The 21,008-nt window shown below is 41.4% G+C and overlaps 1 protein-coding gene across 1 annotated transcript in view; it reads left to right on the plus strand.

The window, feature by feature from the left end:
- MAP3K5 (mitogen-activated protein kinase kinase kinase 5) overlaps positions 1–21,008 on the plus strand; it is a 348,691-nt gene that overhangs the window by 251,775 nt on the left and 75,908 nt on the right. Inside the window, exons 16-21 of the mRNA XM_006884955.1 lie at positions 1,403–1,530; positions 2,076–2,212; positions 3,306–3,411; positions 11,490–11,647; positions 16,663–16,840; positions 17,938–17,958. Coding sequence (XP_006885017.1) covers positions 1,403–1,530; positions 2,076–2,212; positions 3,306–3,411; positions 11,490–11,647; positions 16,663–16,840; positions 17,938–17,958 — 728 coding nt within the window. The remainder of the gene's footprint in view (positions 1–1,402; positions 1,531–2,075; positions 2,213–3,305; positions 3,412–11,489; positions 11,648–16,662; positions 16,841–17,937; positions 17,959–21,008) is intronic.

The following is a 21,008-nucleotide window of genomic DNA, read 5'->3' on the forward strand; positions in this document are numbered from 1 at the left end:
CCACTAGGCCACCTGAGCTCCCCTCAGAGAAATATATAAAATACTCCCATTTTATGATTTGAGGCAGCAACATACAGCACATACATGATGGTGAAGTATAGGATTTAAAGCTGGTGTTTGAATGTGGAGGTGTCATTAGAATTGAAAGGAAATGCTACTTATGTAATAGTTCAACTGGTGGTCACAAGGGCTGAAAGAGACTTACTTAAGTCTCAAGTGTTTGAATTTATTTTGTTTGGCTTTTTTTCTCTACTTTTTTTATTTTAGTGAAGGATTACAAAGACTTTTGTTTTCATTCTTTCCTGCACGTTCTTGCCTCTCTCCCTCTCCTTCTTCTCCAGTTCCTGTTCAGCTATTAATTGTCACACACATGCTTTCTAATCATCCATTCCTGTCAGATTGTGCCTCCTTTCACTCATTCCAGGACAGTGTTCTTTATCCATTATTTTTCTGCTTTTCTCCCTACCCCCACCCCATCTTAGTCTTGTTATTATAATACCAGGCTTATGCAGCATTTTGTGACCGAAGTATTTCACTCAGCATAAACATCTTTACACAACTATTGACACAACTGTTTTATACAACTGGTAGAGTTCATTATTTGTTCAATGCTGTGTAATATTCCCTTGTGTGAATGTACCATAGTTTCTCTAATTGCTTTTTTATTGGAGAGTTGATAGATATTTCTGGAAGCTCTAGAATGAATGTAATAACTATATGCAATTTTTATCTTCCTGGGTAATCATCTCCTTGAGTAGTAAAGTTACATTGGTGAAGATGGTAGGATATAAAGTCATAATTATGTGACAATAAACTGTGTGGATGATTTCCATTTTCCTGGACTCAATTATTAGCTGTTACTAGCTTTGTGATTAGGTTTAGTCATCTATTCTGTGAATCAGTTTCCTCATCTAAAAAATAAGGATCCTAATAGAACCTTCCTCACGGAGTGGCCTTGAGAAATGAGTTCATATACTCATTGCTGTTGAGTTGTCACCAATTCATAGCTGACCTGCTATTGGTTTTTAGAGGCTGTAAATTACATGGAGGACTTGCCCAATCTTTCTCCCTCAGAGTACCTGGTGGATTTAACTTGCCTGCGTCCTTACCCCCTAGACTACCAGAGCTCGTTAATAGAGCCTTTCAAAGGGAGTTGCTGTGAGATATTAGTTAATTTTGACATAGGGCTTAGAATAGTACCTCATCCCTGTCCTCTCCAGCTCTAATGTAGTTAATGACAATGTTATGGAATTTATTCTATGATAAATAAAGTCCTTAAATGGTTATATTTGGGTTTATGGATCAGTATGTATTGGCTAACATTTTCAAAATGTTGTTGCTTAAATGTGTATGCTAATACATCGCTACATAATTAGCTCATCTTCATTTGCTTATCTTTTAGATACTCCCAGCCTCTACATGAAGAAATAGCATTGCATAAGCATCTGAAACACAAAAATATTGTCCAGTATCTGGGCTCTTTTAGTGAAAATGGTTTCATTAAAATCTTTATGGAGCAGGTGCCAGGAGGTAAGAAATGCTTTTCTTTGTTTAAATAGTGTTACTTTCTAGGGCTTTGGATTACAGTTGCATTGGGATTTACCAGCTCTCAGGCTTTCACTTTCCTAAGTTCAGATAAACACTAGACAGTTGGCATTCCTGTGCTATTTATTAGGAGATAATAAATAAATATCAGAACTAATTTCACACGAGTAATACTTTGGATTCATGGCAGCAGTTGAGTTGCTTTTTATTTCTACTGTATTCGTCAATGACCTCTTTCAACCAGGTACATTTTCTTATTCATGTTTCAACCCCAAGCATTTTGCACAGTGCTCGAGCTACTGTGTATGTTGGCTTAAATTACTGTCACATTATTGTGTTGTACTTGTTAGGTGCCCTTTAATTAGTTCCACTTCATAGCAATCCTCTGTACAACAGAACAAAACGCTGCTGGGTCCTGTACCTCTTGACAGTGGTATTTGAGCCCATTGTTTCAGCCACTATATGTTAAAGAGTTCATGTTACTTTAACGTAAAGATTTTTATCCACTATTTTTTTTCCCTACCTCACAGGAAGTCTTTCTGCTCTTCTTCGTTCCAAATGGGGCCCATTAAAAAACAATGAGCAAACCATTGGCTTTTATACAAAGCAAATACTTGAAGGATTAAAATACCTCCATGACAATCAGATAGTTCACCGAGATATAAAGGTAAAATCCATTTCCAGTTTCATTTGCAAAAGGTTTAATTGTGTTTTGATTATTAATTTGGAATGGCAATCCTTAGCAATAGCAAAAGGATGTTACTGTGCACTGACTCATTTCTTTATGGTCATGTCCCATCTCTTCCACTCACGGTCTTAACTCCTTAGCCATGTTCGATTCATATGAACATGTTCAGTTTGGATTGAGCCCCCACTTCTCTGGGTGCTCTGTGGGGTGGGGATGCAGCAGGGCAACACAAATAGAACATAGTCCTTGCTCCTGGGTTTCCTGTAAGCTGGTTCATCTTTTCATTCTTCCACATAGTTGCTACTCAGAAAATACTTAGTGGGTCAATGGATGCATGGTTGAAAGAGGAAAAAAAAAACACAAACCCCAATTATTTTCTCACAAGTCTCACATACTTGTGGATTAAAATAAAATAATAGATTTTTTATTAAAAAGAGAAAATTCTAACTAGTAAGTTTTGTACAAAGTAACCCTGGTGGTGCAGTGGTTAAGTGCTCAGCTGCTCCTGGGAAAGATGTGGCAATCTGCTATATAAGGATTTACAGTCTTAGAAACTGTAGAGAAGAGTTTTCTCTGTCCTGGAGTATCACTCTAAATTAGAATTGACTCAGTGGCAACGGGTTTAAAGTTAACATTACAACCCTAATCCCAACCTAATACCTAATATACCTAATACCAACCCAAATGTCTATCTGTGATGTGTTTTGCTGTATTCCCAAAATATCCCAGGTGAATAGGAAAAACAATACAGAGAAGAAAGTAAAATGACTGAGAAGTTATTAATGTCATAATTTAACTTATCATACACATTATTGAAACCCATCTTACCTGTGACCAGCACTAAACTCTAACTGGGAACTGTTTCAGATAATAAATTGGGAATGTTTATGAGCTGAGCTGTTAATAAAGAGTAGAGAGAATTGATGTTTTTGTGATGATAATAATACTTTTTCATATTGGACTTGTGAGTCTGCAACAGTGCTGAGAGAATGATTTTTTTAAGTCTTCTATTAAAAATAAACAAATAACTGAAAGAAAGATAACATGTTGATTGAAGTTCTCTGCTCTCCAGGGTGACAATGTGCTGATTAATACCTATAGTGGTGTTCTCAAGATCTCTGACTTCGGCACATCAAAGAGGCTGGCTGGCATAAATCCATGTACTGAAACTTTCACTGGTATGTTTTTGCAATGATGATATAGATCTTTTATAATTAAAGAAGTAATTGGCGAGTTTGAGCCTTATATGAGTACTTATGACTGTGTACTCTCAAACACTGACGGCTGTCTTCGCCTGTAAAATGTGATACAGAATTTCAACTGTCCCCTTTCTCTTCCTACATTTCTCAGTCTCTGGATGTCATTTAAAAAATTCTTAGCATTTTTTTTAAAAAAATATTGTTTCTTTTTCATATCATGCTGTTATACCCTTTCTGTTTGACCTACAATAACTATAAGATTTTTTTTTAAAAGAACATTTCAGTACTCCAAGCTTTCTATGATTCTTACTCAGACCTTGAGCCATTTGGACGATGAGTTCCCTCCTTCCTAGTCCGGTTTAGGGCCTGAGGCCTCCTCCCTTACTCTACAATGTAAATAAGTGTTGGGTTTCAATTCAGAAAGAGGAAGTGACTCACCCATTCAGAAGTGGGATGGGAGAGAGCTTTTATGAGAAATTAGGCAATGCAACTACTGAAGTTAGCAGTCCCCAGTGCCAAGTCCTCAGAGGGTGGAGAAAAGTGAGATTTCCAAAGGGGAAAAGAGGGGAAACTGAGATGCAGAAAGATTTATGCCCAAGGATACTCCGTAGTTACAGGGACTTCAGACTTGGTCTTCACTCCATGCTCTTAGCCACACTCCTTGATGCTTCTTCTCATTCAAGTATTGAATTTTTATAATTAGAGAGTATAATTTAGCAGAAGGGTCCTTGAGGCCTTCCTAGCCTGATATAAAGGAGTATGAGCAGATGTTCCTGTATGAGTTCTGTGAGGTGGTTGGGGCTGCTGTGTACTGTTGAGTTCATTCCAACTCTGTGATCTCAAGTGGCAGAACAGAGCCGCCCCTCCAGCTTCCGCCAGCTCTAATCTTTATGGGAGCTGATCACAAGATCATCTCTCCCTCTGAGCTGCAGATGGATTTCCCTCACCAGCTTTTCAGTTAGCAGTCAAGCACTTAACTGTCCCACCACCTGGGCTCCTTGTGAGGTAGCCACCCCCACTTTACAGATGAGGGAGTGAAAAGCAAAGGGAACTTGTTGCTGGCAGTCACACAGTTTGTAGATGCGAGAGCTTAAATTTCTAATCAACATTTTACTCTTTACTTTGGCCTTTTTGCTCCAAGTCCACTTTCTCTTGACCACACACCAGTATCTATCCTGGTAGCCTGGGAGGTAGGGAGGAGACAGAGAGAAATCCCGCAGAACAACCAGCCAACAGCACCTCTCTCCAGCTCCCATCTCCATGGTAATCCTCCCCAAGGACAGAGGATCAAACACATTTATAATGTAGATTTTTAACTAAGTAAGTACCAGCCTATTAATAATTTTAGATATCTTTCCATTTCTTTCCTTGTATGCACTCAGTTTGGCAGGAGACACTTCAGATGCTGCCAAGGCTGGGTAGTTTCGGAGAAGAAAATTCTCACTTTTCTGCTTACTTTATTTGGGCAAGATAGTAATCTGTTTTTATTCTTGAATTATTTTTCTGTTTTTAAATCCCCAAAGGAGTTATAGTCAAGGCACTTCTGCCATTGGCCTTGATTATAAAATGACACCATATGTGACTGACTAGGTCCCTGGTGGCATAGTGTGGTATATGTGGCATTATATCACCTTCAAGTTCATGGCTGTAATCTACCAGCTGCTCCATAGGAGAAAGCTGAGCAGTCTCCTCCTGTCAAGGTTTAGAAACCTGGTGGAGAGTCCGGTTCTTTCTTTGTATGCACTCAACTTGGCAAGAGACCAACGTCCCCAGAATGGATTTGGGTTCATGTGACTAACACGCTTACTTCTCGCTCAAGCGCTGATTGTGACTGGTAGTGCAGAACCTCAGAGCTAAGTCCCGGGGTCTTAGTTAACCCCTGATGACAAGAGCATTTATGAAGTGCTTCCTGTATACCTGACTCTCTGCTAAATTCTTCACCTGTGTTATTTCATTAAAACTCATATATTGGGAGCTCTGGTGGCCTAGTGGCAAGGAGCTGCAACTACAATCCCAGAGGCATACGATTCGAATCCACCAGATGCTCTGCCGGGAAAAGGAGGGACAGTCTCCTCCTGTACCAGTCAGATCTGATTTGATGGTACACTCACACAAAAATAAATAAAAAAAAACAAAACAAAACAAACTCATATATCACCCCGAAGTGGTAGGCATCATTATTACCTCAGTTTATGGTGGGAAAATGAAGGTTCAAAGGCATTAAATAACTAGTGATAGAGCTGGGATTCAAACTCGTCTTAACATGCCAAATGGAAATAATTATCTTCTTCCCAAACCTGTTCCGCCCACACTTTTCCTGGTCTCAGCTGACGGCAACTCCAAACCTTATGCTTGGTGCCTCTCTCCTCTCACACACCAGTCCAATCCATCAGGGCAACTAATTGGCTCTTGCTGCAAATGGTGTCTAAGATTGGGCCATTTCTTGCCACCTCCACTGTTATCACCGTCATCTCTCAACCTGTGTTACCTCATTAGACCTCTTCTCCCTGCATCCACTCTGGCCTCTGCGATCTGTTCCCAACACAGCAGCCAAAGCAATCCATTTAAAATGCCTGTCAGTTCCCTAGCAGTCAGAGCACTCAAAGCACTCAGTGGCTTTTTGTTTCTGAGTAAGCACTCAATTTCCTACAGTGGTCATACACAGATTCCATTCTCATCTGGAATCCTTTACCTTTCAGACCTTATTTCCTACTCTTTCCACATTGCTTAGGCTACTCCAACCCTGTCTGTATTTCCTCCACCATGCTAGATAGATTCTCACCTACAATTATCTCATTGGTCTAAATAAGAGGCCAAGAAGGTACTACAACAAAGTCTGCCACAGGGCCTTTGCACATGCTTTTCCTGTTGTCAGTCACATGTGCTCTTCACCCGGCTATCTGCATAGCACACACGCTCGCCATCCTGAAGTCCTAACTCTCCAATGAGGCATATTCTGACCTGTTTATGTGAGGTACAACCCAAGACTGGGTGCTCCAGATCCCCTTCAGCTTTTTTTTGAGGGGAGTCATTATATTTATCACTTTTCTGACATACTATACATTTTACTTCTTTGGTATTCTTATGGCTTATTGTCTGTTTCCCTCAACAAATATAAACGCTTCTTAAAGATATATGTATGTCTATAAACTTTTGCACATGTATGTCTGTAGTGTTTCTCTGTTTATGTTATACTGCTGTAAGTCTCTTAAGCAGTACCTGGCCTGGTGACAGCCCTAAGTAAAGCTCTGTTGAATGAATGAGTGAGCTTTTTAACTAAACTGCTTTCCTGAATAGCTCCACTGGCAATGGAATTATGAAATAGATTAGCTTTTTTTAAAAAAAAGCCAAACAACTTTTAAAATGAAGTATATATGAAGTTTGCCCTTTAGAGTTAATACTTGCACTTTTGCTTTTTTCAGGGCTAATGTTCAGGTTGATTTGCATCTTCATTATCCAGCTCTGCAAATCTTGTTACATAAAATATTATGTGTCATGTCTTGATGTAGTAAAGAGAGAAGCTGATCTGACTAAACCTGAAATTTTGGCACTTTCTCTCTACGGCATAATTAAACACAATTGGTATATAGAGAGCTCTTTGAAATATTATCCTATGTTAAAAAAATCACAATTCATTGTTAAGACATTAACTATCCACTTTCTTAAGTTCACACTGCTTATGAACATTCATTAATTCCTACTGAAATGCTAGAACAACTGGATTCTCTCATCGACTGTATTTTAGACCCAGAAATAATAAAAAGGGATGGTAGATTTCAGTACATATTTTCTAAATGATCGTTTGACTGTATTTTCATCATTTTAAAAATAACACTTGGAAGCTACAAAGTTTGAGAAATCATGGTCGTTTTCTGCTAAGCGCAGGTGAATCTTTGGAGAGTGGGTCATCCTTACATTTGGCCAAGTGAAATGCTTACCTCCATCAGCTTTGCAAAAATAAGTTAAGAGCAGCCTTGTAAAGGTATCTGTAAGCATGAAGTTGAAGTATTGCCATGTAATGTAAGATGAGTAAGATGAACTTGGCCAGATGATGAAAGATGAAACTATAATATACCTTTATTGTGTTACTATAAACTATAGCCAGCTTCTGGTCTATGTATTAGTGGGTTTTATAGGAGAAGTTTATTTGGTATAGAAGTCTTTCCCAAAAATCATGTATTAAAGTATTTATAAAAGGTATTTGCCTTTATAAAAATGTTAATTACTTTGGTTATAAATCAGAAAATACTAAAATGACTCTTTTGGCAAGTGCCTTATGATTTTAGTAATTTAACATGACACCATGGATGGGTTGGTTTTTGTTTGCTCAATGTCCAGCATAGCAGAAATCCCCAGTTGTTGTTGTTGTGGTGTGCTTTCAAGTTGGAACTAACTCATAGCTGACTCTCCAGTGGGTTTCAGAGGCAGTAAATCATATGGGAGGAGATTGCCGATCTTTCTTCGACAGAGCAGCTGGTGGATTTAAACCATACTGAGTCATTGTATCGAAAGGAATTGGCAGATACAGAAGAATTTAATGAAATAGCATTTGAGCCAGAGCCTATGGTGATGGAGGTAGAAGTTCAAGCTGCTTTGAAGGAAACAGCAAAAAATAAGGCCCCTGGAATAGATGGTATACCCATTGACATATTTCAGCTAACAGATGCTGTCGTGGATGTGCTCACCAAGTTGTGCCAAGAAATCTGGAGAACAACCACTTGGCCAACTGACTGGAAGAGGTCTATATTTGTTCCCATCCCAAAGAAGGGCGACCCAACTGAGTGTGGAAACTACAGAACAATATCATTGATTTCACATGCAAGCAAGATTCTACTGAAGATTATCCAAAAATGACTGGAACAGTACATCAGCAGAGAACTGCCAGAAGTCCAGGCTGGGTTTAGAAGGGTCATGGTACTAGGGATATTGTTGCTGATGTTAGATGGATCTTAGCTGAAAGCAGGGAATACCAGAAGAATGTCTATCTGTGTTTCATTGATTATACAAAGGCATTTGACTGCGTGGATCACAACAAACTGTGGCTGACTCTGAGAAGAATGGAAATCCCAGAGCATTTAATCGTGCTAATGTGAAACCTGTACTTGGACCAAGAGACAGTAGTCAGAACAGAGCAGGGCAACACTGCATGGTTCAAAATTGGGAAGGGTGTACACCAGGGATGTGTCCTGTCTCCATACCTTTTCAACCTGTGTGCAGAGCAGATTATCTAAGAGGCTGGGTTCTATGAGGAGAAGCGTGGCGTTAGGATTGGTGGACGATCTATCAACAATCTGCGTTATGCAGATGACACAACCCTGCTTGCTGAAACTGAGGAGGACCTCATGTACTTACTACAGAGGGTCAAGGATTGCATCCTTCAATATGGACTGAGGCTCAATGTCAAGAAGACAAAAATTCTCACCACTGGACCAGTCAGTAGCATCAGGATGGATGGCGAAGAGATTGAGATTGTTCACAGCTTCAGTTTGCTCGGCTCCACGGTCAACAGTCTTGGCACCAGTAGCCAGGAAATAAAAAAATGTATTGCGATGGGAAAGTCTGTGGTTAGGGACCTCTCTAAAGTACTCAAGAGCAACGGTGTCTCTCTGGAGACTAAGGTGCGCCTGATACAGGCCGTGGTTTTTGCAATCACCTGTTATGCATCAGAGAGTTGGACAATGACTAGGGAGGATAGAAGGAGAATTGACGCCTTTGAGCTGTGATGCTGGAGAAGAGTATTGAATGTACCATGGACTGCCAAGAAAACAAATAGATTCATCCTAGAGAGGATTAAACCAGGCTGCTCCTTGGAGGCAAGGATTCTGGGGCTTCGTCTGACATACTTTGGACATGTTGTAAGGAGAGACAGGTCTTTGGAGAGGGACATCATGCTGGGTAGAGTGGAGGGACAGCGCAGGAGGGGAAGACCCTCTATGAGGTGGATTGATTCAGTGACTGGGGTAATCGGGATGGGTGTGACAGAGGCAATGAGATTGGCACAGGATAGAGCAGGGTTTAGGGCTGTTGTACATAGGGTCGCTATGAGTCGCAAACGACTCGACGGCACATAACAACAACAACCTTTGAAATTGCAGCACAGCTTCTTACCACTAGAGCAGATGGTGCAAATGGCTAACATGCTCAGCTGTTATGAGGTTAGAAATTTTAGTCTGTCAGAGGTACTTCATAAGAAAAGCCTGTCAGTCTACTTCTGAAAATCAGTATTAGACGCACTGCAGAGCACCGTTCTACCCTGATACATGGGCCATCCTGAATCGGAATTGACTTGACAGCAACTGCTTTCATGAGGCTATTAGAGGCATGAGATAGAACAATATTATGTTCTTGTTCATGCTCCAACCTTAGTAGGGCTCTGGAAAATCTCTGGGGCATCTCAGAAATGCACGTGTGGGCTTTTCTTCAACCATTGAGGTGACTTGAACTGAGAGGGTGTTTACCTGAGATGGACCATAGACCACAACCAGAACCAAGGACTCATGGCTCCTAGTTTAAATCACACTGGAGTGTCAGAATCCTTGAAAATTGTCTTTTCTAGCCATTGCATTAGCTCCCATGGGTGGGGGCAGGGGCCATGGTCTCCAGCTACCTTAACATGGTCTTGCAAATCAACAATTATGGACAGATATGAAAGAGTGCTTTTCACACTGGAGGGAAAAAAAAGGTGGTGATGGTGGTGGTAGAAAGACTGTAGCATTGCTGTGAAGAGACTGTGGGAAAGTGTAACCAGAGGAACCCTGGAGATGGAGCCACAGGGTGGCTTGCTGAATGATTGAATGAAAAGCTGACTGGTAACTGCTCTGAGATAAAGTTTGCAGGATGATTGAGAAAACCAGAGGCTTCTTGGCACTTGTGCTATTGAATGGAACCTGTACTTTCACAAATTGAAGAATTGTACCTTGTTAATCTGACTTGGGACTGCTAGACTAAACATGGACTTGACTTGTGAGACTTCTTTGCCTCCCCACTCCCCGGCCTATTTCCCTAATAAGCCCTAATGATTGAACAATGTATTGGACCAGTGATTGTAGGAAAAAATGCAGGAGCATGGAAGGTACCTTTCTGACTATGCAACTATGTGTATGGTGCTAGGAATACTATTGATGGGGACAGTTCCCTTTTATGTCGTGGGTAGGACTCCATGTTACATCTCCTCCTTTTACACACACTAGGCTTTCTTGAGCCGTTCCACTTTTAAGCTCTCACCTTTTCATTCCATTCTTCTTCACTTTGTGTCTGATGATCTGTCTTTACTGATAGGACCTGACTTGTCTTTTCACCTGCTAACACTGTGACTCCATCACCCCGCAGGCACAACTGCATATTTGATTAATAGAATAAAGTTCTCCGGAAATTATGGACACCATTCTTAGCAATGGCTTTCAGAAAATGCATGTTTCCACGATGAAGAAGGATGAAGACATGAGAACTAAGCAGTTAACTCAGGAGTTTAGAGATAGAGATTTTAGGAAATTTTCAAATGAAGTAGATTTAGCCTAGGAGAAAATTAGTAATATACATAATGGCAGTCTTTAAGTATTTAAGAACCGGACCAGAAAATATATTTGAATATAACTTCTGTGGTTCTCAAAAGACTAATGTTAAAAATTTCTAAAAGACCTCAATAAAATAATGCCTCAATTATAGCATGTTTTTGTTGTTGTTAGGTGCCATCAAGTCCACGGCCGCTCATAGCAACCCTATGAACAACAGACCTGAACCTTGCCCTAGCCTGCAACAAACCTCATGATTTCTAATAGAGTTAAGGCCATTTTTACAGTCACTGTGTCAACCCACCTCCTTGAAGGTCTTCCAGAAAATGAGAAAGCAACTATTTATACCCCAGTGATGTTGGAAAACTAATTTTGGTGTCACTGGTAAAATCCATGATAAAAACTCTTTCTACTTTTATTAATAGCAACCTCAAAAATAGGAGATTTATTAACCTGAATCATACTTATTTCAAGAAAAAGCAACTGTCATGAGCTATATACTGGTTTCTTCTTTTTAAAGTGAAAATTTGTTTGCATCATTTCCAGGTACTCTTCAGTACATGGCACCGGAAATAATCGATAAAGGACCAAGGGGTTATGGAAAAGCAGCTGACATCTGGTCTTTGGGTTGCACCATTATTGAAATGGCCACAGGAAAGCCACCCTTTTATGAGCTCGGGGAACCACAAGCAGCGATGTTCAAGGTCTCATTTCATATATGTCTCAAAAGCATATGTATAGAGCTTTTAATGTCATTGCTGTTGAGTTCTATCAAGTCAGCTCTAGTTTATAGCAGTACTGTTGACAGAGTGTGATTGTGTCATGGGGTTTTTTCTTGACTGTTGTTTGGCTAACACTTCAAATCTACAGGCTGCTCTGAGGGAGAAAGATAGGCAGTCTCTTCTCGTGTGATTCGCGGCCTCTGAAAACCCACTGGAAGGTCAGCAATGAATTGGTTCCAAGTTATTGGCAATAAGAAAGAGACAGGAGCAGATGATGGTCTTTCACCAGCAGACCTACCAGAATGATTTGAACCATCAACCTTTCATTGGCAGATAATTGCTTAACCATTTCTTAAAATGTTTTGTAGGTTTTTTTCGTTGCTACTGAATAGTCCATTTTTTTAATTATTGATTTTAATGAACATTTACAGAGATTTTGGATTTCCATTCATTCATTGTTGCACTTTTCTTCCTCCCCGACCCCATTCACACTTCTCTTTGAAAAGTAAAAGACAAATTCCTTCATTGGTATACAATCCCCCCACATCCCCCCACCCCAGCCCCGAGTATACTCCGATAGTCCAGTTTTTTAAAGTTCAAAGGCATAGAACCTAAGTCAGCATGACCTCAGAGCACATGAAAGTTCACGAAAGGTCATGCTTCAGCCAGTGCCTTGACCTCCTGCAGTGGTTCTTGTTGCTGGAGTTTGCTCAGCAAAGTTTGCTCAGTAAAAATAAAATGAAACATAACCTTGTTTGACTCTCTTGTAGCAGAGTCAGTAACACACCACCACACAGAGGAAATTTAAGCTTTCTAGGAAACACAGTCTGAAATTTTCCATGGAATGAAATAGAAGACCTTTTTAAGACATTTGCTATAAATAAAAAGTTTCCTTTCTTTATCTACCGTATGGTGCTGCATGTACCATTGAGTCAGAAGAGCACCCTTTGCTGATTCTCCAGTGAGTTTTCAGAGGCAGTGAATGGTACAGGAAGAGGTTCCATATCTTTATCCAGTGAAACATCTGGTGGATTCATTCAAACCATGTGCCTTTGGGACGGCAGGCAGCTAGCTCCTTCTCATTCAGCACCCAGAACTCCCTGACCTACCCTACAGTTGAATAAATGTACTAGAAATAAGATTAATTACTGGTTTAATGCATTAGTCTTGTGTGCATATTTTTACTTTTCTAGACCTGATGCCATAGTATTGAATACTGGTCTATTAACCAAGGTTGGTAGGTAGCTCTAACGCACCAGCCATTCCACAGGAGGCAAATGAGGCCGTTTTCTCCCATTAAGAAAGAGGGGGAAGGGGAAAGCAAAACAAACAAACAAAAAGATTTACAGCTTCAGGAACGAAGTGGGTTGGAATTGATTCATGGGCCATAGTTTTGGGCTTGGCTTAACCAGTAATTAGTCCCTTACTAATGCTTCCTTTTTGGAGTGGGAGTAATCCTACCTCACCACAGCAGGGAACAGGCAGTATGAACTCAGTGGCAGAGCCAGGGGATCTGGGAACGAGGCTTGACTATTGCCTGCCTCTGCATCCCTGTAATCCTCACCTGTGTACCCCAAACCAAGGAGAGTTTTAAAGGGAAGCTGATGACAGGACTTTTGCTGATAATTTGTTTCACTCCAGCTGCAGACATATTTGCAGCCATCTTCCCCTTGTATGTAGCTTCTCGTGGATGCCTATGGGTTACATACCTTCTACTCTTGTACAAAGCCTGGCTTACTTGAAGCTTTCAGATGATCTGATGTGATACTGCTGACCTAGAAATGAACTCTATCATCAAACCTGAAGGAGCAGCACAAGCTGCTCAGAGAGCTGATCTCCCTACAGTGGATTGATGTCTTCCACTTGCTGGCCAGTCGGGCAGGTGTTTATCCACCTCGAGGATGCCGATATAAAATGCAGAGTTAAAATAATCACTGCAGTGACTATTACACATCCTGTTTTTATCTCTGCCACCTTACCCTTTGATGGAGCCCCAGTGTCTCAGGATTTAAGCACTTGGCTGCTAAATGAAAGGTTGCCTGTTTGAACTCACTGGTTGCTCTTTAGAAGAAAGGTGTAGCCGGCTCTTTCCGTGAAGATAACAGCCTAGAGGGCAGGTCAGCTCTGCCTTCCAGGGTCACTATGAGGCGGGATCATCTTGATGGCAATGAGTTTAAACCTTACATGGGAAGTGATACTGGGTTAGAGAGATGAAATCGCATGGACTGGCAGTAATTTACACTTTGCATCACGGTCTGACTATGGGATGACTTTAGGCAAACCTTGTTTCTCAGAGTCTTCATCTATAAGATAGCTATGAAATAGTACCTATTATTTTTACATGTTGTTGGTAGGTGTCATCAAGTTGAGTACGATTCACAGTGACTGTATTAACGGCCAAACTGCACCCTGTCCTATCCTGTGCCATCCTCATCATTTCTGACACCTAGAGCCCTTGCTGAAGTCACCATGTCAGTCCTCACTGAGGGTCTTCCACTCCTTGTTAGCTCTTATTTACCGTTTATTTCAGTATGATCTAAGTGTGGGATGCCATTGGACAAGTTACTTAACCTTCTGCCCCCCCCCGCCCAGTTTCGTCATCTATAAAATGAGCATAAAAATACCTCTTACGTTGTTGTTGTGTACTGTAGAGTCAGAACTGACCCATAGCTGACCCTCTAGCAGGTTTTCAGAGGCTGTTAATCACATGAGAAGAGATTGCCCATCCTTCTCCCATGGAGCAGCTGGTGGCCTCAAATTGCATGACTTCAGGATTGCAGGGCAGCTTCTTGCCACTAGGCCACCTGAGCTCCCTAGATACTTTTTTAATGAGATATTACGTGAAAAACACTTAAAACAGTGTCTGATACAAAGTAAGAGCTATAGAATGACTTTAAATAATGATACAGTGGGGAGCTTTGGTGGCCTAGTCTGTTACAAGTTGTGCCCCTAACTCAAAGGCTTCATGTTTTCTGTGCTTCTTGTCTATCAACAACTAACTCCAAGACAGAAAGATCAACAGTCTCTTCCCATTGCGATTTAGCAGTCTCAGAAACTTGATCGAGGGTTGCTGAGTCAGAGTCAACAGCAGGAATTCTGGATCATGTTTTATTTATAATAGTAATGAATGTATATAAGCTACATAGTTACAGAAATGTTTCTTAAGAAATTTTCCCAGCCCTAAGTATACTAAAAAAATCATTAAAATAAAATACAAATGGCAACAATTAGAAGAAAATTCTGGTTGTTAAAAGAATACTATTTAATTTTAAAGTACTTTATAGTATCTCTTGTACTGTAAGTCATATGAAACAAAGTATTTACAAATCAAGTCCTGTCACTGACAAAAGAGCACAGGCTTAAAGCCAAATGGACCAATTTATAAATCCCAAGTCTTTTTCATGTCCATGTAATCCCACTCTTTCTGAGTCTCATTTTCCTTGCTCTGATGGGGAGAGTATTTTTTGTTTCAAGGCATAATATAGTTTTAAGATATAATTTTTGTTACGGTTCTTAAAAAACACACACCAAAGCATGCACCAATTCAGTAATTTATTTATCTATTTATTTTAAATTTTTATTATTTTGTGTGTGTGTACCATCAAAATCTGATCTGACTGGTACAGGAGATTGCCCCTCCTTCTCCAGCAGAGCATCTGGTGGATTCAAACCACCAATGCAGTAATTTTTAAATTTACGGTTCGGTGACATTGATGGCATTCTTCAAGATGTGCCCCTAGGTTGTCCCCCTCTTTTATCTAACTGTTCCTTCACTGTGAACATGAATGCAATGTTATTCTTAACTTTACTATTTGACCTTTCCTTGGGTTTTGTCAGTTTGATTGCAGATGGGTTAGTTCTTTAAAAGAGCACAGTGTTCTTTAGTAGCATTCTTTGTTAATTAAACCTATCATTGGACTTGAAAAACACTTCAGGATACAGTTCTGGTTTGATGTTTAAAGATTAACTCAGGGCAGCTCCTTTGAGGGTTCATCTAACCTCAGTAGCTCTACAAAGTCTGGACTCCCTGAGAATTTTAAATTCTGCTCTACCTCTTAAAAGAGATAATATTTAATCCATGAGGTTTTTTGGGGAATTTGATGATTCATATATTAGAAAGGTTTAGGACAATGCTTGACACCGTCTCAGTGTGTGTGTGTGGGGGGGAAACCCAAGAAAACCCCAGCTTTAAAAAAAATTTTTTTTTAATTTTATTTTATTATTTTGTGTGTGTGTGTGTGTACCGTCAAATCGGATCTGACTGGTAGAGAAGGCGATTACCCCTCCTTCTCCAGCACAGCATCTGGTGGATTAAAAAAAATAAAATAGTCTTTTATATGCCGGTTTCTGGTGGCCTACTGGTAAGAAATTGTACTGCAGTCCCGAAGTCACCAGCTGGTCTGCAGGAAAAGGGTGGGGCAGTCTCCTCCCATGAGATTTACTGCAGATTTATTGTCTCTGAAAAGGCACCAGAGGGTTAGCTGTGGGTCAGGTCTGACTCAATGGTACTCAACAACAGCAGTCTAATATAAGGTATCATGCTGGGGAGGGTGGGAGGTCATAGAAAAAAGAGGATGACCCTCAATGAGATGATTTGTTACAGTAACTATAACGTGGAATGGGAGATCATGACAGTGGTGAAGAATAGGGCAAGTCTCTGATCTGTTGGTCATAGGGTCACTGTGAGTCATAGCTGACTGGACAGCACATAACAACAACGTGCTAGTATGTCCTAGAGTTGTGAGCAGTGAATATGGACTACACAGTGCCTGCCTACTCCTGTCTAAACAAGTCACTCTGCTTGTTTTATTGGCATGGCTACTGAGGCACTCTGTGATATTCCATAGCTTGAAACACATACTCGAGCTCATGGTGAGAAGGGTCGCAGTTTGTGGTGTGTGGTAAAAGAGCACGTGGCACCAGCGGTCATATTATGGGACCTGGAACTCACAGAATGAGACAGAAGACATGGTGTTCTCTCCCTATTTATGCCACAGGTGGGAATGTTTAAAGTCCACCCGGAGATCCCCGAGTCCATGTCTGCAGAGGCCAAGGCGTTCATTCTGAAATGTTTTGAACCTGATCCAGATAAGCGAGCCTGTGCCAATGACTTGCTGGTTGATGAGTTCTTAAAAGTATCCAGCAAAAAGAAAAAGACACAGCCTAAGCTTTCAGGTATGTGGTTGCACGAAAAAGCTAAATTATAAACATTCAAGACAGAAGGTATTTCCAGAGGTGAACTAATTTTCTCTCTTTGCAGGCACGACGGGTAACTGGTATGTATTTAGCGTAATATGATAATGCATCAGGCTGCTAGCATTTTTAATGCATCTTTGGGTGAAATATGCAGTCTCCTTCCACAGGGAGTGGCTGCTTTGGAAACCCAGAGGAGGACTGATAGGAGTCAGAACCAACTCAAAGGTAGTGGGCGGCACTCTATGTTCCATTTCAGTCTTAGCGAGCTCTTCTCATCAATTTCATTGCTGATGAGGCCTTATTCATAATAGTCTTCTATCATGATTATTTGGTAGTTAAATACATCAACATCTACGTAGCATTTAGCATTGCTGATGATAAAGGTAAAGTGTAACGATGTAAAGAAGGTTCTCATTGATATTCTGACTCACGGTGACCCTGTGGATAGATTAGAACTACCCTCTGGGCTTTCCAAGGCTGTAATTTTTAAGTCTGCCATATCTTTTTTTCTCACAAAACAATTGGTGCATTTGAACTGCTGACTCCTTGGTTGGCAGCTGAATACTTATCCAGTCCTGCCACGGCTCTTCAGGGTTAAAATGTAAAAGGGATAAAAGGAGCCCTTTTAAGATTGAAACTCAAAATCCCCACTAATTAACAACAGCGTAGCTATGAAACGATTAAATTCTGAAGCCATCTAGACAGTATTTTCTTTGAATTAGAGGTGATAGAAAAACCTGCTATCTCAAGTAGCATACCTTTCTGAATAATTAACCACCATAAAAAAAAAGCCTCAAAACCCAAAGCTGCCAGTTAATTATGCAGTTAAACAGCAATGTAAAAATGTAAGTCACTTGTTTCTGTGGCCTATTTTCCCATAACTCATTTCTGACGGAACAAAACAAGTAAGCAATCTATTTGTTCTTGGCATTTGGGGTGTTTATGTTGGCTGAGGGCGGGCAGAGTGAGGATTTGGAACGTACACTGATTCCATTTCAGGCGTTTGCTTTTGTTGACGTCTCAGCTTAACAACAAAGCCAATGTGTGTTTATGCTGCTATTTGTTTCTTCCCACAGCTCTTTCAGCGGGATCAAACGGTGAGTATTTTTTTTTACCTCTGGCCAGGTAAAGCTGAGGTCCGGTGTGGCATGTGATAAACTCTAGCTTTCCCACCAAATCTCCTCAGCTCTGCTCCCTGAATCCACAGGGTGGGGACAGGGCAGGGCTGCTGCTGGCGAGTGAGGCCATGTGCAGCTGCAGGCCGGGCTGGGCTCATTTCTTCGGAAAACCCTCTCCGTTCTCGTACATGAAAAACCTCTTGTCCTAAGACTTCCACTCCTTGCCATAATTGCCCTTCTCTGAATGCAGAAGGAACCCCTGAGTGTCAAACATGTTTAATTAACATTTTAACCTGCTAACTGAAAGGTTGGCGGTTCAAGTCCACCAGGAGATACCTCAGAAGATGAGCCTTGTGATCTTCACCCAAAACATGATCTTTAAAAATCTTATGGGCACAGTTCTGCTTGGATACAAATGAGATTGTCCTGGGTCAAAGGGGACCTGATAGTAACTGGTTTGTTGTTGTTATTTGTGTGTATGTTTGTTTACTAGAAGATGATGACTACTTGTGAAATCTTCAATTAGAGTGAAGTCTATACTTATCTAGGAACCAGGTAGTCACTTAATGGATATCTTACTTAATGGAAAATGTTAATGCCAGTTATCTTTCTCTGTCATTTGGATTTGGATGTTGCCTGTATATTTTTAGGTCAGAAAGAATTTTATTTTTTTTTTTATGTTGACCTGTGCAGCTTGAATGAAATTTACTCTAGTCTGAGAGCTCTGGTTGCCTAGTGATAAGAAGCTGTGCTGCAGTCTCAAGGCACACAGTTCAAATCCAACAGCTGCTCCATGGGAGAAGAATGGGCATTTTCCTCCTATACAGTGTATCGCCTCTGAAAACCCACTGAAGGGTAAACTGTGGGTCAGTCCAATTCAAAGGCATAGAGCAACAACAAGCTCAACTTGGGGAGCACTCATGGCTTGGTAGTAAAACGCTGCTCTGCAATCCCAAATGCACACTGTTCAAATCCACCAGCTGCTCCATGGGAGAAGGGTGGGCAGTCACTTCCTGTGCGATTGATTTACTGCCTCTGAAAACCTGCTGGAGGGTCAGCGATAGGTCATTTCCAATTCAAGGCTCACAACAACAACAAGGCTAACTAACACATTTCAGACAGTCGGGAAGAAACGAGCACACTGATTCCCCTGAGTTGTGGGTTACATAGTGCGGGGTCCTTAATCGGCATTGCTGCTGGTTTTCTGAGGGCCCAGAGAAGGTCCTCAGGTGTCTCCGTGTCAGTTAGCCCGGGGTGTGGTTGATCTGATGCTGTGGAGTCTTTAGAATCACAGTGATCCCATGTTTGCCAGAACAGAACTGAATTACAGAGGGTAACAAAATCAGTGGCTGATTTTGGGAAGGAGATTGCCAGCCCTTTCTCCTGAGGTGCTTCTGATTGTATTCTAACCTACAGACTTTCAGTTAGCATATGCACACTCTAATTTTCTGTGCTCCACAGGGACTCCAGCAGAGCCTCTCCAGTTCTCCATGTACTCGGAGAGTCCGAGAGTCCGTAGAGAAGAACACAGCAAAGAAGAGAGTCCCCCGCCCTCCTCCTTTCTCCACAGGGAGCTTAGAAATGATTTCTGGGTGGCCCCCACAGTGCTCCTCAGTCTTGGGATCAGCCTCTTTGGGGTGTCAGAACTTGGGCCCTGATTTTGGAGTTATGTTCTGATCCTAGCTGAGCCGCTTTCTGGATATGTGATCTGAGCCAGATCCTTATTTCAACTGGCATTCTTTGCTGGTAATAAAACCTACTGCACAGATTTGGTCCTGGAAACAAAATAATAAGTTAAAAAGCCTGGAGCTGTGCCTAGTAGCTCAGCCCATGAGATCTTTAGCTCTTCCACATGGCTTCACTTTTGTTTACAGAAAATAGATCTCGGTCTCTCTCTCTCTCACACACACACACACGCACACACACACAACTTCTGTGAACTCAGTTGTACACACTTGGGGAGAGAAAGCGGGAGAGAATGAAAATCTCAGCAGGCAGGTCTGTCCACAAGTCCCAGTGAAAATACGCCTTCAAATGCAATGTGGTGTGATCTGTCAGGACCTTCGTCAGTCAAGGTCCTCTCACCTTCCATGTTCAGGGTCATCTGGGAGCAATTTGGATCCTGCTGTGACTTAGAATCTAGCCTCACTTAAGAAAGGGCTGTATAGCCAGGGTTAAGAGGTTGAGTGTGGGGTCAGAGCCAGGCTCACTTGTTGACTGGGTGGCCTTGGAAATTACTTGCCCTCCATGACCTCTGCTGTGCAGAGGGAGCAGTTCACCCAATTACTCAATGTTGTCGTGAAGGATTAAATGAGGTGGAATATGCATGGTAGACACTTCATACGGTGACTGTCATTACTGGTGTCTCCTAATTTGTTTCAGTTGTAGACCACAGTCAGAAGGTCCCTTTGCCTTTCATCCAGAGCTCTCTCTGCTCCTCTTCCTCTTGGCTTCTCTGGACCCCTTACCTCTCAGTGGATCCTTCCTCCCTGAGCTGCCACTTGCCTTAGGTCTGTAAAGGGAAACTACCGCTCCCACACGGCTGAACTGTTCAGAATCTCAGCTAAAAGGTGGTCATTAAATCAGCTGTGTACCTGATGGACCCTCCCCTCTCTTTCCTAGGAAAGCCAGACAGACTTGCTAACGTACTCAGGAGCGAAAGCCACATTTAAGATTATTAGTTGTTGTGGTGAACATCAGACCTCCTATTAATGAAAACTGTGAGCCATGACCTGGTCTCAGGTCTCCTACATGAGCACAATCTGTGGTCCTTTTTCTTCCCCAGGTGTTTCTTAATAGGCCGTATACCCACTTCTGTGCAGACAGTTGCTGTATCTCTAAGGGACCTGAGTGATGCAAACAGTTACGTTCTCAACTGCTTGCCAAAAGACTCAAACCTACCCAGACGAGTCACAGAGGACAAGTCTGGCAGAGTGCTTATAAAAGGTTACAGACTTGAAAACTCTGGAGACATCTACTCTACACAAGTGAGGTTCCCATGAATTAGAATCAAACAACAACCACAAAGG

Source organism: Elephantulus edwardii, unplaced genomic scaffold (assembly GCF_000299155.1).
Source record: "Elephantulus edwardii isolate Elephantulus edwardi_28Jun2011 unplaced genomic scaffold, EleEdw1.0 scaffold00039, whole genome shotgun sequence".
Lineage (NCBI taxonomy): Eukaryota > Metazoa > Chordata > Mammalia > Macroscelidea > Macroscelididae > Elephantulus > Elephantulus edwardii.